A 22517-nucleotide genomic window follows, 5' to 3' on the forward strand; every position below is an offset into this window, starting at 1 on the left:
CTTTAGGGGGTAGAGGGCTCTGGGTCCTGAGTGGTGGGGTAACTGCTGCAGCCTGCCTTCCCTTTGCAGGATAACCTGTTAGACCTGCTCACAGACACCCCGTCCATGCCAGTGGGCATGGGATTCCAGACCAGAAGAGGTCTCACTGCCTCTTTTTGCCACACTGATGCTCACCTCTGAACAGTGGAGAAATGGGACCATTTGTTTGGGCAGACATCCCCCAAGCCCACAGTCAAGGCTAGGACGCACCAAGATTCCCATAAGGAAGGAAGTGATGCTCTGAACTGCACACCACGGGAGCACTCTGAGGTGTGGTGCCTGGCCCTGCCCCCAGAAATGCTAAGACCCAGCTCGTGAAGACTGTCTCAAGCCCACCACAGGCCTTAAACTGCCAGGTACTTGGCATCAGTAAGGATAGAAACTCTGCTCCGTGTTATGTGGCAGCCTGGATGGGAGCGGAGTTTGGGGCAGAATGGATACATTTATGTGTATGTCGTACACCTGAAACCAGGCTTCCCCGCAGGCTCAGCTGGTAAAGAACCTGCCTGCCAGTGCAGGAGGCATAAGAGACAAGGGTTCGATCCCTGGCTTGGGAAGATCCCCTGGAGAAGGAAATGGCAACCTGCTTCAGTATTCTTACCTGAAAAGTTCAATGGACAGAGGAGCCTGGAGGGCTACAGTCCATGGGGTTGCAAAGAGTCAGACACTTGAAACTATCATAACATTGATAATCAGCCATTCTCCAACATTTAAAAAAAAACAATCCAAAACCAAAAAAGATGCATACAATATATAAAAAAATTACCAGCCATTCTTTTATGATGCTCTTGATGTTAGCCCTGGCTCAGAAACCTTACACAAACTCTTAGTAAAAGCCCAGGTCTTCCCTTTACCCCAGAACAGAGTCTCCCAGCAGTCCAGGCTCTGTGAGGCTGGGTATCTTTCTAAGTCTGCCCTACGAATTGTATTCTGCCCAAGGCATGGCTGTGTCTGCACCAGCCCCGGGCTTGCCACTCAGATTCCTGCCACCAGCCTTTGCTGAGTGAGTCCTCTCTCTGGGCAGCATCCTGCCCACCTCCTGCAGCTTATCCTTGACTTAGATCAATGGCCACTTCCTCCAGTAGGCAAGTTTCAGACTTCAGTGAACGGCTCCTCCCCTCAACGACTCTGCCCTTGGCCTGGGCACAGGCTCCATCTCAGCTTTGGGACATCACGCGTGCTGTTACCCTGTGTGCGCTTTAACCCTCTGCTTCTGCTGTGTGATTGGAAGTAGGGTTTCCACGAACCAGCCTGAGTCCCGTTGGGTTGATGAGATTTTTCTGTCGCTCCCTGACTCTTAGGGGAGATTGCATTCACAGCCATCGGCAGGGTCCTTGGTGATCAAGCACATTTACTCAAGCTTGCTCACCCAGACATTTCCAGTTACTGAAAGGAGGTGACTAGATTCGCTGGCAGAGGACCTGAGGAAGGGGCAGAGGTTCCTTGCCCTACTTCCTAAGCGGGCACCACAGGCAGGACTTGGGTACTCTGCCCTGTGGGCCTGTCATGGTCAGACGGCGTGTGCCGGGAGCTGGCATATTGTATATTGAGTGCATATTGCATATTGAGTGCAGCACTTTCCACAGCATCATCTTTCAGGATCTGGAATAGCTCAACTGGAATTCTATCACTGCCGGGAGCCAGCGTGAGGAGCTCCACCCATGACAAAGGTCATGAGGAAGGAGGCTCGGCATACGCAAAGGCGGGATCGAGCCTCAGGAGTCCCCTTGGAAATTCTCGAGCATCTACCCCCAAAACCAGAGTCTGCCTACTTTCTGCTTTGTGCTTTCACCTACACCTCTGACTTTACGGGGGGCTGTCCCCCACTACCTCTCTCTGAAAAAAGAGTTAGCTTACAGCTCCAGTTAATAATTCCTGGGTGTGACAGTGTTTAACCTACAAACTCCTTTGGAAATCCTCTAGCCTGCCTGAATAGGTTTTTCCGGCCACATGTGATTGTTCAGAGCCTCCCAACTGTGAGAGGCATGAGATGTTCTCAACTGTCTAAACACAGATTCCTTTGAGTAGTTAAAAGATTGATTAGAAACTGTATTGGTGAAGGGATTTTCACTTATTGGGCCAATGTTTGCTGCTAAGTCTCCATACCCCTTACCTACTGTGTCCTTGGCAGTGTATTGATTGATATAATGGGTGTATAGAAATGTAAGTAGTAGCCTCAATGTTTGTAACCTTGGACCCTTGAGTTAAGTCTTTTCTTGATTGATCCCACCTCACCTTTGCCCTATAGGAATGCAGCTTTGTCCAATGCTTTTTTGGAGGCTGGTGCCTGACTTTGGAATAATCACCTTTAGCGAAATATAAGTTTCTTAAAATGTTAACAGGCCTCCTGGCCAGAAGATGATGTAAATCACCTGAACTTTTGCATATGATAAGTTTGAAAGCCTGGCTTCGATGAGGATCAGGAACTGCTGTCCTTGCATGACTCCACTCCTTCCCCCATTATCCTCTATGCACAACTTAAGGTATAAAAACTACTTTGGAAAATAAAGTGCGGGCCTTGTTCACCAAAACTTGGTCTCCTCATCGCTCTCTCTCCCAAATTCTGGCTGAGTCTCCATCTGGAGCGAGGAACCCGCCATGCTTGCTAATTATGCCTGGGCTTCTAAGATCCGACCGGGGAGGCCTCAGTGTCTCCTCTCCTTCGGGAGAGCGGAAGGGCGCCTGTGGCCTACGTAAGTGGTGCAAACTTCTTGTCTTGAAGTTTTATTGGTCTCCCGCGTACACCAAGCTACTCAGCCTCTTTTCTCCACTGAATTTTCCTACTGAGCTATCCTCATTCTATTACTCTTAATATCTTTGATAAATATTTAAATAAATAGGTTGCCTATGCTGTCCCTCCTTCGAATACCCTGGATCAGCCGGGGCTGGACCCCGCAGGCGTGATGAAGAGCCGTGCTCCCCCGCCCCCTGCCACACCAGCCGCTCACCATGGTCCGGACACCGTACTGCTTCTCCACTTTCTCCTTTAACTGTCTGAAACAGGCCTCCATTCTCTCATGAAACGGCCTCAGTGCTTCTGTGACTTTGTCTCCATGGATCCTGATCCCTTCGGCCAAAAATGGAATCTGAAAAACATACCGGTTGACATTCCTTATCTCCTGTTTAATGATCTCAAAAGAGCAATGTACACCCGGCAGAAAGTGGCGAGCCACGTGCAAAATGCATCTGTTTCGGTTTTCCAATCAAACCAGCTGATTAAATTCATCAGCCAGGCATGCTACTCTCCCAAACCAAAATGTGTAAATGAAAAGCATTTGTGTCTTAAGTCGGACACATCTAGTGCAGCGTGCAGGGCACGGATGTGTCGTTGCTTTGCCTGACTTGCATTTGACCATCAACCCCAGAAGAGACGGGTCTGTGCTTTCCACTTGAATTTGAGAAGAACTGCATTTTGGACTTGTTTAGCTGTAACTTGATGTACTCACAAAGGGCCATGTCACAGTGCCAAGATTCCTTTGCTAAGAATACTGCCTCTATAACCCACTCCAGTATTCTTGCCTGGAGAATCCCAGTGGACAGAGGAGCCTGGCAGATTACAGCCCACGGGGTCATAAAGAATTGGACATGACTGAAGTGACTTAGCATACATGCACAGCTATAACTTGACCTACTTGCAAAGGGCCATGTCACTGTGCAAAGATTCTTTCGCTAAAAATATTGCCTCTACAGGCAACTGAGAACTCTATTCCAAAATGTAAAAACCGAATTATATGTGATCTATAGTCCTGAAGGGTATTCTTATTTGGAAAGGAAAAACAAATTTATCCTTCCTTAAAACTAAAAATAATCACCTCTCTGCCAACACTGCTGTCACAAACTTCCACGCCGACGCTTCACATCGGACCGTGATGTAGCTGACCTTTAAACGCATCGTAGGGACATTTTTATTCCCCAGCCCCAGAGACCCTCCAGAGTCCCTGCTGTTGGGGGTGGGTGTCAGGAAGGCGCCTTTCTTCCCCCAGCTTCTGCGTCCCCCGAGGCTCCGACTGGGAGGTACATGCTCTCCAGTGCAATCAAGCTAAGAGGCTTCTTCTTAATAATTTATAATTAAATCAAAATACTGATTAAAAACAGATTTTCTTAATATGACAGAACACCAATGTAGATGAGCAGATTTATTAGTAAGAAGGATAATAAGTCCACAATTGAATTTCATGTGAACAAATTCAAGAAATCTTATCAGGATGAATCAATGCACAAAATGTATTTGGCTGCCATTTATAGCAAGCAGCTGGAGCCTCTTGTGGTGCTCTGGGAGAGGACAGGATCAGTGAGCACCCCCCCGGGTTGACACCCCTCAGCCTCCTCTCGGGCTGCGCAGGCACAAAGCGTGTTCGGCTAACAGCTGGGTCTACATCCAAGGTAAACTCCGGGCATCCCTTTCTGGCCGTGATCACCAGGAGGACAGTGTACAGCTAGGACTTCAAACGAGATGGGACCTTTTACTTCCCCACGCATATTACTCTCGCAGGTGGCAGCCTCCAGCGGCTGGCTGCAGTTTGTTTAGATTCAGCAGGAGAAGATGCTCACAGAAATCTTCTAGATTCCTGGGGGTCGGCAATGGCAGGCTGGGGATAACCTGTTGTGGGACGGGAAACGTGTCTTGTCTATCCTGGAATGAAGGCAAGGATACGGGTGTGGTTTCAAGGTGACAGCCCGGCCACTCTAGACACTGAAAGCATTTTGCTCTACAATGGAGCTTTCTCAAATGTGCAAAATGAAGTCTAGTCATTTCTGTAATTTTTTGTTGGTGGTCTGACAAAACTCTTAATTGGCCAGATGCTTGACATCAAAGAAGCTACTTGCTGGACTAAAGTGAAGACCTTTTGGTTCAGGTCTTGGGACTGAATGAAGGGCAATTTGGCAGGTGAAACTGATCCTTTCAACTGGTCCCTGACATTGGTCAGTTATAGCTTTCTACAAGAAGGGTGGGATGGGGCCCTTGTTCTATGTCCGCTTGGGGCTGAACTGAAGCTATGAATAAAAAGATGCTCTGTGCAAACACTCCAACATACAAAGTGCTTAGCACACGAACGGAAGCCATGGACTGAGGCCTGGAATGGTCTTTGGATTTCAGCAGGCTGAGCATCAAAATCTCTCAGGCAGATTCCTGAACCATAGTCCTGATCTGGTCTAGAGCAGGTCTCAGGAATCAGAACATCTAAAGAGTTTCCCAGAGCCCAGAGGGGGAGGAGGTCATCCCCAGAAGCCACATGTGTCCTCAGGTGCATGCTCAGTCGTGTCTGAATGTGTGTGACCCCACAGACTAGCCCACCAGGCTCCTTGGTCCAAAGCATTTCCCAGGCAAGACTACTGGAGCCATTTCCTTCTCCAGGAGATCTTCCCCACCCAGGGATGGAACCTGTGTCTTTTGCTTTGGCTGGCAGATTCTTTACCACTCAGCCACCTGGGAAGCCCAGCAAAGTCACATGTTGAGTTCAAAGTGAGCACGTGGCCGGCTCTCAGAATAGCGGTGTTGTATGTGAAATCTGCTCCCGTGTGTCCCCTCCACGGGTTCACGGCCTGCTGGTCGTACAGAGCACTCAGAAGCAGCGCGAAGCGCTCCAGGAGCACTGCCCCCGGTGACCTCAGTCAGGCCTGTCATCAGCTGGGGATGGTGAGAGGGTCTAGGCTTTCATTTCTGTGCATTTCAGAAGACACATATGCGGGCACCTCAGCGGGCTCATCTGAGCCTACACGGATTCATCCTCAGACCCACAGCAGGGAGGCTCTGTGAGACAGCTGTGTCTGCGGAAAGAGGGAGCTGTGCCTTTGAAGAAGGGACTGGCGCTTGTGGCTGCAAACCTGGAAGAGCCCCATGCACGCAACCGGCCCCTGACAGACCCCGACTCCCACCCCTAAGGGGCTGAACACCCCCTGCTTCAGCAGAGGCAACAACAGAGCCGGGAGCTGCCCGGGACTTAATACCAGCCTTTGCAAGTGATTTTAGGGACCAAGATGTTCTGATTGCACATCAGGGATGGACACTGCCCAGGAATCCTTGGGATTCCCAGGAGGAAAACCTCACTTTGCCCTGATGGAGCTTCAGGGAAGAAAAACAAATCAAACAAATTAACAAACAAAACCAAAAGAAAGCATCCCAGTAACCCCAAACTTCTTTCTGTTACTGACCATATGACTCAATTACTGATATTAAAATATGGATTTTCAAAACATCGGCAAATGAAAGCAAGATCACAGGTAATGTTTTGAATATGTATTTTTCATCACTCTTTGATTTAATGAAGTGGCTAGAAAAGATTTTTTTTTTCAACTTTCCTGTGAACTGCTTTAAAATTCATCCTTTAATATAGTTATTAGGGGTGATGACATAGTGCTGACATAAAGTTCTCTCTGGGGAACAAATTACTTTCCTCTGTAGGGCCTGAAATTCTTAAAATCCAATTTGCTGTAAAAGCTTACAGGGAAAAAAAAATCAATATAACTTTTTGCAGGCCAAACTAGGTTTTGTGTAGCAATGGTTTTACAGCCTTCAGTAGAGTTTTGAATTTTGTACCTTTTGGTTCCCACAACATCTAAAATGGAATCATTCAGACCTGTAAATCCTCTCCCTCTTTTTCTAAGTTAGAGACAGAGACTGCCTACACAAAGCTTATATCCTGTGCAAAGAAACCATTCTGTAAAAAGTTCCCTTAAATTCAGCTCCCAAGATGTCTTACCAGAGAAGAATTCCAAGGCCAAATTGATATCAAATGCCTAAGTCACACCCATTAGGATGGTTGTTATAAAACAAAGAAAAAGAAAACCAGAAAATAAATGTTGACGAGGATGTGGGGAAATTGGAACCATGGTGCCTGCCTGGCGGGGGGGATAAAAAGCAGCGCAGCTGCTGTGGAGAACAATGCAGTGCTTCCTCAGAAAGTTAAAGACAGACATATCACACGATCCAGCTGTCCCCCTGCTGGACACATACCCAAAGGAAGCGAAAGCAGGAAGCAGCAGTTTTTTGTAAACCTGTGTTCATAAAAACATTGTTCACAACAGCAAAAGACGGAAGCAACCCAGGCAGCCATCAGTGAACGAACAGATAAGCAACATGTGGTCCATACAGACAGCGGAACATTATTCAGCCTTAAAAAGGAACAAAATTCTGACACATGACTATGGGTGAACCTGGAAGACCAATCCCAACTGGAATGAGAGTCACAAAAGGACAAACAACGCATGAGTCTACTTATATGAGGTCCCTAGAATAATGCAAATAAGAGATGAGGGTTTGATCCCTGGTTGGGAAGATCCCCTGGAGGAAGAAATGGCAACCCACTCCAGTATTCTTGCCTGGAGAATCCCATGGACAGAGGAGCCTGGAGGGCTACAGTCCACGGGGTTGCAAAGTCAGACACGACTGGAGTGACTTAGCAGGCACGCACAGAATAATCAAATGCATAGAGACAGAAAGCAGGGTGGTGGTTTCCAGGGGTGGGGAGCGTGGAGAATTATTGTTTATTGGGTGTTGCGTAGGTCTGCAAGATGAGAAAGTTCTGCAGATGATGGTGGTAATGGCTGTACAATGATGTGAGTGGACTTGTGACACTGGACTGTGCACTTAGAAATGACTAAGGTGGTCACCTGTATGTCACACACATTTTATCACAACAATACACACCCATATATTACATAGATATGAAAGAAGTACTTGTAACTTGGCTTGAAACCGAAACCCAGGCCCGCTCTGCCCTAATAGGTCCTGTAACCCACGGGCTGATGGTGGACAAGCCAGGACAGTGAGGCTCCAGGGAGGCCAGGAGCTGGTGCTCACAGAGCACTCATCAGAAGGAAGAGCTGGGACTCCCGGGCTGTGGAGGGATGCCGCCCAGGCACAGGGTGACCCTGGTCTCTGCCCTCCTCAGCTCTCTGCCCTCAGCCTGGCATGCTGGGCACAGATCAGCAGTGTATCTTTCTCCCTGCCTCCCACGGGAGAAAAGGAAGCCTAAAGAAGCCAGATGATGCTGGGCAAGATTGAAGATGGGAGGAGAAGGGGACGACAGAGGGTGAGATGGTGGGATGGCATCACCGACTTCAATGGACATGGGTTTGAGTAAGCTCCGGGAATTGGTGATGGACAGGGAGGCCTGGCATGCTGCAGTCCATGGGGTTGCAAAGAATCAGACATGACTGAGCAACAGAACTGAACTGAACTGAAAGGAGTCAGCTGCCCGAAGTCCAGAGCAGGTGGGCAGAGCTCCCACAGAAGCTGGGTCTGGACATTCCCACTACACCAGGCTCACAAAAACTCCAAAAGCCCAGACACAGGAGCCAGGAATGTCCCACGGAGCCCAGGACACCCTCCAGAGATCCCCAGCCTTTCCAGACCACATCCCTTGAAGGAAGTACTGAGAGCCCCAGGAGCACAAGCAGAAAAGCCCAAGAATATGCAGAAGTACATCTGGGATGCTCCCCGCAACCCTGACCACTGGCGGAGGGGATAGGAGGGTGAGCACTTGGCGGTTCCCCACCCCCACCTGCCATACCACCCGCCTGAGACAGGCTGGGGCCATGACCTCTGGGAGTCATCCCCCGACCTCACCCCCAACATTCTGTTCTGTTGATACCAAAGATTTTCCAGCAGGCAACACACCGACCGAGGGGAGGAAACAGACCCAGCTCATTTGCAAGAGTGAACGTTCTAGGTGTTCATACTCATGACAATGGCCAGGAGTCCAGTTAATTGCAGCAGCGGTGGGTGGGTTTATCCAGTACAAACACGGCTGTGTGCACTCTGTGGCGGCTGGCAGGTGTGCTAAGGAGGCCCAAAGGGATCTGGTCCCAGGCTCAGCTTTCCCCACCCCGACCCTGCAGCTGCCGAGAGACGTTTACCTGCCAAGCAATCAGGTCCTTGAGCTTCTCGATCTTTTCGTGGGCCTCGGGGTGCTCCTGCAGGTACCGCTCGGTGAAGAAGGCCTGGTGGGGACAGAGAGAGTTGCTGAGCCCACCAACATGCCCCGCCCACAGGCAGTTTGGCACATCTGGAGATCCCCAGGCCCAGGGAGAGAGCCGTGGGGAACGCAGACCCACAGCCCTGCCATCACCAGGCTCACATCCCCCTAGGGTGGGGCCCTCTCTACCAAAACATTCGGGAAGGTCAGTACAACAAAAGGACTCTGTTCATTCACTGCGGAGGCCCCGTCCACAGAGCCCAGCGAGGCTGCTGCTGACCCCCGCAGCCTCCTTGCTCAGGTCATGGGCAGCATTCCCCAGGTGCGACCATCAGCCGGGCCTGCTCTGCACCTGGGGACGGCTGGGACGCAGCACCACCTCTCTGTCCCTTCACGGCCCACCTTCGGGCAGCGCCCTTCCTGCCTCAGTTTCCCCTTTGTCTAGACCGGGGGGGCTAGCAAACTCTCCCTGTGAAGAGCCTCAACTTTGCTGCCATTGTATTGGGAAGACAGCCTCGGACACCGAGAAGTGGATGGCCACAGCCACGCTGCAAACTCCATGTACAAAATCAGGTGGACCCCTGTGCCTAGACCACCAGCCCATGACCTTCAACTTCGGCTCCATCTTACTGAGATATTTTTCCAGGGAGATCAGCTGGCTGTCCCCACCGCACCAGTCTCCCAGCTATTCTAAATATTCTAATGCCGTTGTCTTCCACTATAACTGTATATTGTGGTCTTTAATAACCCCAGGTCTCTGGACAGTCAGGAGGGTCACTCTCCATCAGCACAGCATGGTAGGGGAGTGGGGACAATGTCCAGGCCAGCCATGGCCGGGATGGCAGCGGGCAGAGGCTGCCCCCGGGGAGTGGGCCGTGTTCGGCCCACTTCAGCGAGCCCGGGAAGGTCTCCGGGCTTGGAGGCGGGGTTTGGAGCTAGCCCGTCCCCAGGGGCGGGGCTGCAGAGAGAAAGCCGGCGTGTCACGTGCCTTCTCGTAATTGGCAAAACCTCCCATGACGGCGGGGTCCACGATGCCGTTTAGGAGCATGGAGAGCGGGTTGATGGGGAGGCTGGGGTCGTCTAGGTGCTGCTGGACCATGCTGTTGATCTTGTCGTTGGTCAGCTGCATGGTCTCGATGGCGTTCTCCAGGGGGCTGATCTCCACCTGCGGAAGCGGGAGGACGAGGATGACTTGGGCTGGTGGCCACGCCCCGCCCTGCCCTGCGGGGGCCCTTGCCCATGCCCCCCGCTCCTCGCCAGAGGACAGGCATCCAGACTGTGGCTCGGGCTTCCTTCCAGTGGACCTTTGGGGCAAGGTCTCTCATGACCCAACAAGAGGAGCCAGGCGTGGGAATGTCTTTACGTTTCCACTGACACAGTCCCCACGTACAAAGTTCAAAGGCACGATGCAAGGCCGCCTTGTCCCGGGGTGCGTGTGTGTGCACATGCTCAACTGTATACATGTGTGTGCGTGCATGTGTGTGTGTACATGTATGGTCATCCCAGGAAAACACAGCCCTGAGTGCTGCTTGAATACAGCTGCTTCACAGAAGAGGGCTTTTAGCCATGGTCTTGTCTGCTGCTTGTTTTAAGGAATCTGGGACAATCTGTCCTGTCCCAGAGGCAGGAGGTCTGGGCGCTTTGTAAGCCCCCCGGACCTGTTTGGCCCGCGAAGTTGGGGGAGGAGTAGAGAGGTCCCGCCAGGGTCTCCACCTGCAATCACGTGCCCTCCAGGGAATAAAAGAGCGCCCCCAGAGCCAGGGGCACGGCTTCCGTTGGACCTCACAGGCCTCCCTTGCAAACCTGACGCCAGTCGGCGGGACGCAGGGCGGTCCACCTCAGGCCCACCTCTGCCCACACTGCCAAGGCCCTTGTTTCACTGGGGACCCTGCAGGGCTCCGTGATGCTCAGCCCCGCCCTCCTCTCTGGCTCAGCTCTAACCGCCAGGAGAACGTGACTGGATTTAAAACAATAACACCACCTTCAAGCTGGGTCTCCCTCCAACAGACCCAAGGCTGGGCCCCTGAGCCACGTCTAGGGGTGACCTCAATGTAAGATAACCTGGTCCTTGCCCTCCTCAAGGCTAGTGTGCTGGATCCCCCTACCTGTGCCAGGGACCCGAGGGTGTCTTTAGCAAATGGCAAAGCAGAGCAGCCTGTTTTCTTTTTGCTCCAGCCCCTGGGGGCCGTCTGAGAGGCAGAGGGAGGGATGGAGGTACAGAGACGCTCAGGGAACAGTTCTGCTCGTGGCCAGATCCTGGAACGACACCCTCAGCTGCTGGGTAGGAAGCCCTGCTTGTCAAGGAGCCTGCCCGCGACCCGATGGAGGGGCAGTGACATTCAGAGAGGAGGCCGACCCTGTGCCGGCCGGTGAGGGTACCCTGGTCCCACGTGCACCCCAGACAACATGTATCCCAGGACTGGTGTCATAGCCCAGCACCTGGCTCAGTCACACCCTGGAACACACCCTCCTGTGCACGTAACTCAGCCACATGGACTCTCCAGGGCAGAATTCCCTCCTGACTGGCTAATGACTCCCTGTTGCGGACCCTGCTGGCCTCAACAAAGAACGGTGTCCTAGATTCATCAAAACAAGAGGGTCAGCTGCTGCCCACACCATATCCCATGCTGGTCTGTCCTGGGAGGCAGACACTCGGCAAGAGGGACCTGTGGTATTGACAGCGGGATTATTTCAGTCATGCCATTCAGGGATTATTCAGCTTCCAGCCCTCTTAGTTCACTAAGAAAAGGGCCAGTACAGCCCACGGCAGAACCACATCCTTACAGAAAATCAGGGATTGCCCCTCTCCACCTCGAGCTGTTAAGCGCCTTCCTCGCACACCCTGGCTGGCTCACGGAATCCCCGATTACAAACGGCTTACGGGCAGAGGCTCATTAGGAAGATAGGATTGTGCTTGTTTATGGAAGGGCCTCCTGGTCCATCTCCCACCCACGTACATCACCAGCTCCAAACGGTGCCAGTGAAGGCTTGCATTTCTGCCACCTGCCACGTGTCTCCTGAGCCTTTCCAGCTCAGGGCCTGAGCCAGAGGCCCAGAACTCAGCTGGTGAGGACAAAGGTCAAGAGTGGAGACAAGGCTGGGAAGAGAGGGTGCGGCCATAACGTCTTAGGGTGAATCAGGAGCATCCAAGGGGCCTCGTGGTAAACTGAACGGCGAGAACCACCCCTCTGGGTAAGATCCTGCCAGGTAAACACCCAAGGCATTGAGACACAGGACAAAGCGTACATATTCTAATCAGATCTTTTTATACCAGCAGTTGTCAGTACGCTGCTGCTGCGATAGTCAACAAGAATCTTTGGCCCAAAACTGGTTCCTGTCATTACAACTGTCCAATAGTAAGGTTTAGCTGATGAGATGTGAGTGATTCTTTCTTTAAAAAGTGTGGGCGGTGGGGGTGGTATATTCTCAAACTATTTTTATTTGAAACGAGCAAGTACTATTAATCAAGTTGTCTGTCATGTAAATGACAATAAGACCATCAGGAAGAAAGATCTTAAAAAGGGTATATGAATTGGAATTTGTCTTAAACTTTTCACTTTGTTCGCAGAAAAGAACTGTCAAAACAGCACAGTGAGGGCTGTGTTTAAATATTTTGTAAGAAGGGATGAAATCTTAATTCTCTGGTTTTCTTCTACATTAGAGGTGGCTGTGATTACAGCATGTCCACTGTGGTATTTGTGGGCAGAGATAGAGATTCTGGGTTGTTAAGCCTGACATGGGGTCTGCAGGGTGTGTGCTGGCCACGGTGACCAGGTGACACGCCCCAGGAAGAGGCTGGGTCAGGCCATAGCAGAGGGGTGACGGGCAGTCCTTCTGCAGGGTGTGCTTACCATGAAAACAGACTTGACCTCAAACCACCTCAGGATGCCAGGCAGTTTATATGCAGTGGTGTAAATGGTCCTCTCGATCCACATATTCTGCAAAGGGAACACAGACCCAAGGCGGTTAGAAGAAGGATGTTGTAGGCGGCCGACAGCTTCTGCCCTCAGGGGGGTCTGCTAGGCTCTGGGAGGCAAGGTCACCAGCCACCCAGGGGACACCTCACGCTCTGCTGAAGCCAGACCATCACACACGACACGTGGTCCCCTGTTCCTTGGCCAATGGTGCCCACTTCCCTGGTATTTGGAAAAGAAAAGTATAACAGACGAGTCAGGAAGAATTATCTGCATCCAAACAGGGGAGGTTCCCTCTGAGTGAGCAGATTTTTGGAAAGGCTCTGATGAGTTTAACGTTAGCCTTTCTTAGTGTTCATAAGAAACCTGAGGATGCAAATTCATTGAGGAAGATGGGGCTTTGTAAAAGTGACCTCTCATATTCTAATAAACTCAGTCAGCATTTTAATGATTGTTTTTTTGTATAACATATATTTACATCAGAAAATAAAGATATGGAAATAGAAGGCAGAAAAATCACCCAGTACCCAAAGATGATGGAGAAGGAAATGGCAACCCACTCCAGTATTCCTGCCTGGGGAATCCCATGGCAGAGGACCCTGGCATGTACAGTCCACGGGGTCGCAACAGTTGGACACAACTTAGCGACCAAACCACCACCATCACCGACCACCCAGAGATGACAACCTATCTATTTTTAGGTTTTATTTTTACTTTTACTATCTATTGTTAAGGGTACTTATTAAGCATTCATAAGTGTGTATATGTGTATTTTCAGTGAAAATACCATTTAATAATCTGCATTCTTCCTAAAGAAGTTTCCTAAGTAACACAGTAGTAAAGACTCTGCCTGCCAATGCAGGAGACGCAGGTTTGGTGCCTGGGTCAGAAAGATCCCCTGGAGTAGGAAGTGACAGCCCTTTCCAGCATTCTTGCCAGGAAAATCCCATGGACAGAGGAGCCTGGAGGGTTACAGTCCGCGGGATCACAAAGATTCGGCTACAACGGGGCACGCACACACACAAGCTTGCACACACTTCCTGAAATGGTACATCTCAGATTGAGGGAAACTGTATATAAGCTGATACACATAATTCCACCTCTGTCCCGTGGCTGCCCTGAACTCCACTGCAGAGTGAACAGTGGCCCTTCCATCCCGGCCCCTGCGGCAGGATGTCGAGCTGGTGGCGGCCTTTGCTGGCAAAACCTCCGAGTGATAGAGAATCACTGAGTCTGTCTGTAGTGGCCCAGATACACAGAGATGGCATGATGGAACGGCAGCATTTCCAGAAAACTGGGCTAGAGCTTGGAAAGCATTCTCCCCAGACCTCAGACTGCAGAGGAGGGGAAGGGGTAGGCCCTGGCGTGGGGCCCCGGGACACAGGCTCCTGCTGCCCCCAGGGGCTGGCGGTCAGGCGCCGGTCTGGAGACAGCATTCTGCACGTTCGGAGCTGCCTGCAGCCACAGCCCACTATTCTCCTCCCCAGCGCTTCAAGCCAGCACCCTCCTAGGGGCCTTCAGGCTCCACACTGACTCCTCTCAGCCTTCGTCCTCCTCTTCTCTGGCCCTGGGTTCCAGAAAGTCACCCCCTGGCCAGGTTTGGAGGCGCTGAGCTGCTCTGAGCTCCCCGGCTGGCCTGGCGGGGCAGTATGTAGACTCCCCACCTCGGGCCCCAGCCTGGCTTCCTGTGGCCACCAAACCCGCATGCTTATCTGGAAGCCAGGAGCTTTGTCAGGCCCATGAAGGACTAAACCCCATGGCTTCTGAAAGCCTCATCTGCGTGTGAGAGGACCTAATGGGGCCATTACGGGATTTCAGGGCCATTTAGAAAAAGCCCGGCTCTGAGGCTTAGCGCAGCTCCAGTGTCAGGAGCCGTGGTTATTCTTAGCTCTGCCCCAACGGCTGCAGGCTCGTCGGCAATTTGCCTGACCTCCTTGTGTCTCTTCCTTCACAGTATGAAAAACCTACATGGCTGTGAGATGTGAGAGGCGTGAGGGAAATTCAAGGAGGGCCCGTACATTCTGCCTGGAGGATGCTACATCACGGAAGGAGTTACTGCCGAGATGATCAGAGCAGAGATGTCCATAGAGCCCGGCCCTGGCCTGGGGGAATGGGAGTGGACCCGTCCCTCTCCCCATCACAGACGATGCCACAGTGAAACCCATCACCAAACAGGAGCAGGAAGCCACAGCAACCAAGAAAGAGGGGACGGACTGGTTTGAAACAACCAGTGTTGACACGGGGGCTGCCTTAGAATTTCCCGATTCCGAGCTCCTGGTTGACACACAGAGGAAGCTGGGCTGGGGAAGGAAAGGGCCTTTCAGGGGCTGTGGCTGGAGGCCCACAAGTGTGGCCCTGAGGACGGAGAGATCACAGGAAACAGGGAACGTGGTGGAAGCTTTGCTGACTGTGCTCTGAGCCTCCCTTTGAGTCAGCAGATGCTAGTTCGTCTTTGCCCTCCTGCACCCCCAGATACCTGCAGGCAAGGTGCCTGCCAGGCGCCCTCAAAGCTAATGCTGCCTTGAAATGTGGGCCAATCTAGGGATTTCCAGAGGACGTTTTCAGGGCAGGAGGAGAGAGAAATAATAACATTTAAAACAAACAAACAATGTTTGATTTCATGCCTTTTCAAACTGGAATCCATTAAACTGGTTATGCATATATTTTATTTGTATTTATTTATTTTTTAGTTATTTATTTATTTTTTAGGCTGTACTGGGCAGCATGCAGGATCTTAGTCCCCCGATCAGGGATGGAACCTCGTGTCTCCTGCCTTGGGGGTCCGGAGTTTTAACCACTGGACTTCCAGGGAAGTCCCTGTGCCTATATTTTTTTTTTAAAAGGCTGCAGGAACCTGTGTTAATATTTCCAGGTCTCTAATGCAGTGTTTTTAACAAGGCACAGACGTTTAGCAACGTGTGGAAACATTTGTGATTGACTGTCATCTGGGAGATTGTACCTGGCATCCCGTGGGTGGAAGCTGAGGATGCAGTTAAACATCCCTCGAGGCTCAGGACGGCCTGCCCCGTGAGAACCACCAGGGCCTTTGCTCAGCTGCCCGGGAACACCCTGCTCCAGCATGTGGTGCCGGAGTGCAGTTCAGGCTGGGCACTGCAGAGTGAGTACAACCCTCCTCCAGGCTGTGTGCCCGAACAGCAGAAAGCCACGTCAGCACACGGTGCCTCCATGAACTTCTTTATAACAGAGACACCAGCACCTGCTCCAGGACTCAGAGCCCAGAGGGAGGCTCAGGTACATGCGGGAGGGAGGCGAGTGTGCTCTGAGCACAGGAAGACTCTCAAAGTGCCAGTCACTTTCTAACAGCATCACAGGGACCTTGGTGACAGCGTCTGTGTAATGGTCATCATTGCACTGAATTTGGAGGGGTCGTATGTCAGGATCTCTGTGCATAACACACATGGGCATCAAACCCTGCACTGTGGGATCTCTGAGGATACGCTCTTTTTTTTTTTTTGACAGGCAGTTTTGTGAATGGTGGCATGAGGTTGGGGGGAGGGAGGCCATTTTTGCTTTTTTACCGCAAATTCGTTGTCTGGGTTTTTCTCTCCCTTGCGGATCGGACGAGAATATTCAAATCGCTGGACCTCGTTGACTCTGTAGAAACTGTGCAGAGACAGGGAAATCATTAGCTATTTCACCGGAGAAGCAGCCGATTTGCTTTTAGCCCTGGGATCTGGTCTCCCTACACGTCACTGCATCCCTTAAACACCTCCAACCTTGACCTAGAGCGGTAGCTGGGCTGTTGCTCCCCACCAGCCTCACAGGAGAGACGTTGGCAGGTGGAAAAATTACCTTGGGTTCTTTGCCTTCTCTCTGTCCCTGCCAATGCTCAGGGGAGAAGAGATGCTGAGTAAGAGTGAAACGGGCAAAAACCGAGGAAAGGCGAGGCAAAGGAGAGAGGAAAAAAAAAAAACAACTTTGTTCTTCATTCTTGTGTTTGTTATTTGAAAGTTTTAATTCATGTGTCAATAATCAATGTATTAAATAATTTACTAGTTTATTAAACTTCTAAGAATGCATCTTGATTATGTTTTAAAGGTTTTGTCTATTTTAACTGCAGGTCTTGGAAGGCAGATTCTGCAACCACCAGGGGTGGCAGACACGGATGGACAGCTTGCCTTTCTCCCGTGGGGAGGAGGTGGGTTTCGCACACACCCCAGAGGCAGGCTGGGAGGCTTACTCATTCTCCTGCTCTGAAACACAGAGGCATTCCACACCAAAGGGAAATACAGGAGCGTGTCCACGGTTCACTATTACTTAATGCCTCTCTCTGAGAAAAACATATGTTGCAAAACTTAAAAATCTAAGCCTGATGAAAGCAATCATTCCTCAATAAGTCGAGTCCTGGTTTATTATTTCCCATGTTTGCTGAAGAAAGGCTAAAGAAATCGTAGTGAATTTTGCAGAAGAACCCAACCCGCCAAACTGCAGGATGTAAAACAGCATATCCTGTGCATTATGTGGCCATCAAAGAGGTCACTTTTTTTCAGCAGAACAAGGATGAAGTAGAAAAAGAAACTCTTCACATCAAAGAGACATCTAGGGTATGTGTTTCTACACTGCTGCTAAGTTAGGAGCAGTTCAATGCAGACACATACAGTCTCACTCAGATTCGGACACCTGGCCTGTGAGTTTGAAAACCCACCTCTGAGTCCCATGTTATGGAATCACCCTGCGGTAGAGGAGAAGGGTCTCTTCACCCGGCACCTGATTCTCCATCAGGAGAGTATGTCTGAATCCCTTTGCCTGCCTTCTGGGATCCAAACACTCAGGCTACCATGCAGGCACACAGACTCAGATCTCAGGCTGTGGGGTGGGGCCTGTGCCCTGGAGAAAAAGTCTAAGGGGGTCTCTCACCTGGTGGGTCAAAAGGAGACTGGATTACCCCCTCCTTCCCCTGACTTTCCTTGTCTCAGTCCCAGGTAAGGGACGGCTTCCCACCCTCCCAGCCACACTTGTTAACAACATGTCCCTTCCCTACTTTGATGCTGAAGAAAATTAGCTTCCCCTGCTTTTCAAAGTAAACAGAGCATCTGAAAAGTTCATCAAAGGCTGACATGCATCCTTCTACAGGTGAAGTTATGAAGAAGAGATCTGTGTACGCCTCTTACCACCCTCCTGTTGGGTCAGGGAAATAGGTTGATTACCTTACAATCTGCTCTGACACGGGCCTGTGAAATTTAGGAGGCAGATCAAGTTTGGGCTTTACTGTGAAGCACTGAATATCTGAAGGTCAAAGGTTAAGGTCATCAACCCCATGTACACCCAACCATGTGAACCAACAGCTTGGCCATCATTTTCTATCCCACGTGGTTGCCTGAAAGGATACATTGGCCGGGAGAGTTTTTAATGTCGTCGCCTGGTGGAGACGTTGTCTTCATCTTCTCAGCGTTTGGAAACTGAGTCAGTAGACGAGCTTCAAAATCCTCTCGACGTTCATACTCTTTCCCTCGATAAATGAACACTTTCCCCTGCAAACAATGACAAGCATTAAACAACACCCCAGGGACTGGGCCAGGTAAAGTGCACACATAAATGCATTGGTCTTCAGAGTGGGCTGGACAGTGTTTTAAGTGTCACTAAATCGAAGAACAGCTTGTAATTGCAGTGGTCTTACTAATCAAGAACTCAGGAACAGAAGACAGGTAAGTTGATACTGTTGAAGAAGCACTAAACACGCATTACTGAAGTCTAGCTACACATTTCAGCCTTAACAGCAGTAATCAATTGACAAAGTCATGAAAAACCAAATGAGCGATTAGCGCCCAAATCCTAGAGGGCAGGAAATGACCAGACAGGTTAAGGGCACCAGGGCCAATGGAGAACGGTGTCCACGTCTTCTTCTTGCTTCCAGATGGCGATTGTTTTTGTTGTTGTTCAGTCACTCAGTTGCGTCCAACTCTTTGTTGTTCAGTCACTCAGTTGAGTCCAACTCTTTGTGACCCCGTGGACTGCAGCGTGCCAGGCTTCTGGTCCTTCACCATCTCCTGGAGCTTGCTCAAACTCATGTCCACTGTGTTGATGATGTCATCCAACCATCTCACCCTCTGTCGCCCCCTTCTCCTCCTGCTTTCAATCTTTCCCAGCATCAGAATCTTTTCCAATGAGTTGGCTCTTGGCATCAGGTGCACAAAATATTGGCGCTTCAGCTTCAGCATCAGTCCTTCTAATGAATATTCAGGGCTGATTTCCTTTAGGACGGACTGGTTGGATCTGTTTGTAGTCCGAGGGACTCTTAAGAGTCTTCTCCAGCACCACAATTCGAAAGCATCGATTCTTTGGCACTCAACCTTCTTTATGGTCCAACTCGCACATCCGTACATGACTACTGGAAAAACCAGTTTTGACTATATGGACCTCTGTTGGCAAGGTGATGTCTCTGCTTCTATAAGCAGTTTTCATTTTGCCAGAGAGAATTCAAGAGATCATGAAGTTAAGGTGGGGCCTTGGAGCCTAAGCATGACTTTCCAAGCTGACTCCTACAGTCACTGCCAGGAGATGAGCAGAACCCAAGGCACAGGGGTCCAGACGAAGTAGAGAGGCCCACGGCTCCTGGTCTCTCTCCTGGTGCTGAGAGGCTCTCATACGAGCAGCTCTGAGGAGTTTCCCAGGTTTGGGGGCTCAAATGGCACCCAAGACCCTCTCGTGCCATCCCAAATGATAATGGACAAGGGGCAGCACCCTCTCCAGTCTGCTGACCGGAACCCGCCGTGCGAGAGCTCGTCTCAGTCTGACCCAGCAGCGGACCCGCCATGAACTGTGGACGTGCTTCTTCCCCAAGGTCGCTTAGCGAAGCTGGCTGGTCCTGAGCCCGTGGCACCCAGCACAGCACTGGAGCTGCACCTGGCCTTGCTCTGGGCTCTCTGCTGTTGTGAACAGTAAGGGGGGTCACGGGTCGGTGTCACCCAGCTGGTTGGCAAGGTTCCTGCCTCCGCCCGGAGAGCCCGCAGCTGGGCCAAGTCTACTTCCTGTGTCATGACCTCAGGAAATAAATGCCCTTCCTTGACTTAATAAAAGCCAAAGGAAAAAAAAAAGTCCAGCGGGTGGTGGCTGGACTCCCCTCACTGAATGTTTGGAGCTGTCTTATGGATAATATTCCATCAACAAAAGACAGAGCAGAGCATGTAGCGATCTCCTCCCAAAGACTTGAGTTTTGTCCCTCTCCAAGGCCACATCTGTCACCTCCGTAAATTCTGAAGAGTCCATCTAGGGGTTGTTTCGGGTGATCGGGAAGCCCTCCTCTCCGCTCAGGCTGCCTCGTTGAGACCTGTCCGATGACACGGTCACTCTGTAAGTATGTCGGTAAGGAAAGTTCTGGTTCCAAGAAAAAACAGGTCTCTATACCTTCATGGATTCAACAGGTCTCCATACCATCACAGATTCAACATGGGTATTCTGAGCAGTAACTGAGTCACAAAAAAGGTGTTAACGGGTAGCGCGATGCCACAGCTCCAGAAGGCTCCTGAATCTCCCCCTCCCCACCCATCTTGCCCCATCTGAGGGTGGTCTCAACATCACCAACTGCAACAAGGAAGGGATCACGAGCAGAAGCCACAGGGCCCGAGGAGCCAGAGGCTGGGGGCTCTTGGTTCTCCTCCCTGGACTTGGTTGTTGCTTCCATCAGGGATTGTTGGGCAAGAGGCTCCAGGCCGGCTGGTCAGGAGTTAGGGGCAGCCTTGTCATCTGCCCTGACCCTGGATGGACGCCAGTGTAGAGGAGGGGAGGAAGGACAGGGTGGGGAGGGGAGGGAGGGGAGGAAGGGGTGAGGGGGCGGGGGATGAGGGGGAAGAGAAGACAGACAGACCAACAGTTGGATCCTGCAGACTCAGCTCAAAGTCAAAATAAAATCTGTCTAATAAATTAAAAAAAAAAAAAAGAGCTCCTATGAGGCTCCATTTTTCCCCTTCCCTAGTCCAAAGTTATTCTGAGTCCTTTTAAATCACAAAAGAGGGAACAATTTAAAAATTGAATGCTTTTTTTCCCACTTTGTGCTTAGGTATGTCTTAACGCACCCATTACAAGAGAAAAATGTTCTCTTTTCTCTAAAAAAATAATTTCAAGTAGAAACCAAAGTAATACGTAGTCTTAATTAGAAATATAAATACACAGCATGAGCATCTTTTAAGGCTATAAAAAGGCAAACATTTCAGAAATTCAGGATGATTTAATGTATAACAGGCTAGTACAAAACTAGCATGCATTTATTAGGCTTTACACTCGAAGGGAGACATAATAATAAAAGTGTATATAAAGGCTTTAATAGAAAAACACTAGTGAGTTATAGATGGAAACACTAATAACATTTTCTAGAAACATCAATTACTTTGCATTCTGAAGTGGTCCCTTCAAGCCTGAAAAGAGGAGGGGAGTGTAGGTATAGTCAAAGATATTTATTCCTTGTAAGAACCATAAATATTAATATAAATGCAAAAAGCTCCACATGTGATCAATTCTGAAAGAAACACAAAGGGGAGGGCCAGCGAGTCAGTCCTCCGAGGCTGTGCCCCCAGCGCCACCTGAAGCAGACAAATATCCTGCCCCCTTTCTTGGAATTGCCAATGTCATTGTCAGATCGACCCCGGACAGGTAGCCTGTGAAGTATAATAAATATATTGCTATAGCCCCACAAAACCAGCCAGGTGTGGCGGGAAAGCCAGCTCAATATTAATCAAGCCCTTTAAGCTAGTTATTCCTGCTTTGCATTGTCCTTTCGACGGGCAGGTGACCCAGTGTGGTCTTTGGAGCGTGGGTCTCATGTGCCCTCCCAGGAAATCCCTGGCATCAGCTGGCTCGGGGACCGAGAGATGCTCAGCCCACAGGGTTGCCAGGACAGGACGACGGGACAGAGCGTGGTGGCCTTAAATCCTAGCAGTGTCCACAGAGGGTAGCACACACCCCACGCCCAGCACCACCCAGCTCAGCGTGATGCAGGGCTTGTCTCTCCGTCTCAATCTTTCTTAGACACACACACAGAGGTGTATGTACAGATTCACACACCTTAATTAAAGCCTTATTAATTAAATTAATTAAAGATTGTCTTTTAACTTAATGTCGAAATCTTCCTTAATTCAGGGCTATAACCAAACATCCTTTATTCATTCTTTGGAAGGGAGGACTTTCTCTGGAATCTGAGTTTCTGATCAACCACTCTCTTCGGTGTTCATGGCCAGAGCTGCATGACCAAGACTTCGGGGTCAAGGAGAGACTGAAAGGTAGTGACAGGGACAGTCCAGATGCCCCTGGCACCCAGTCAGGACCCTGTGTGTGTGGAACAACTGACAGGTCACCTCCTGGAGCACGTCAGTTCTGCAAGGGTCACCTGCTGACATTTCTATAAAGAATGACAGGTCTTCGGCAAGTAAGTCCCTTTTGCTGGTGGCAGTGTGAAGGGATGTCTTATACCCTCAGGGATGCCTGGGGGTTCGGAAACGCTGGGGCCAAAGAAACACACCTTTGAGGCTGGGAGAGTCTCCCAGCTAGATCTACCTGCCCCAGACATCTGGGAGATCTGCCTGCCCCAGACATCTGGGAGACCTGCCTGACCCAGACAGGTGTGCCCTGGGTACAGTGCCTGCTTCCCTAAAACCAGAAGGATCACGCATGGGCTCCAAGGAAAACAGAAAAC

At 50.5% G+C, this 22517-nt stretch overlaps 1 protein-coding gene across 1 annotated transcript in view; it reads right to left on the reverse strand.

The window, feature by feature from the left end:
* DOCK1 (dedicator of cytokinesis 1) overlaps positions 1–22517 on the reverse strand; it is a 559920-nt gene that overhangs the window by 23334 nt on the left and 514069 nt on the right. Inside the window, exons 42-48 of the mRNA XM_070363418.1 lie at positions 18222–18363; positions 18040–18118; positions 16411–16495; positions 12809–12895; positions 9946–10122; positions 8899–8982; positions 2988–3125 (exon numbers count right to left, since the gene is read on the reverse strand). Of these exons, the coding sequence (XP_070219519.1) occupies positions 2988–3125; positions 8899–8982; positions 9946–10122; positions 12809–12895; positions 16411–16495; positions 18040–18118; positions 18222–18363 (792 nt within the window). The remainder of the gene's footprint in view (positions 1–2987; positions 3126–8898; positions 8983–9945; positions 10123–12808; positions 12896–16410; positions 16496–18039; positions 18119–18221; positions 18364–22517) is intronic.

Source organism: Bos mutus, chromosome 26 (genome assembly GCF_027580195.1).
Source record: "Bos mutus isolate GX-2022 chromosome 26, NWIPB_WYAK_1.1, whole genome shotgun sequence".
Lineage (NCBI taxonomy): Eukaryota > Metazoa > Chordata > Mammalia > Artiodactyla > Bovidae > Bos > Bos mutus.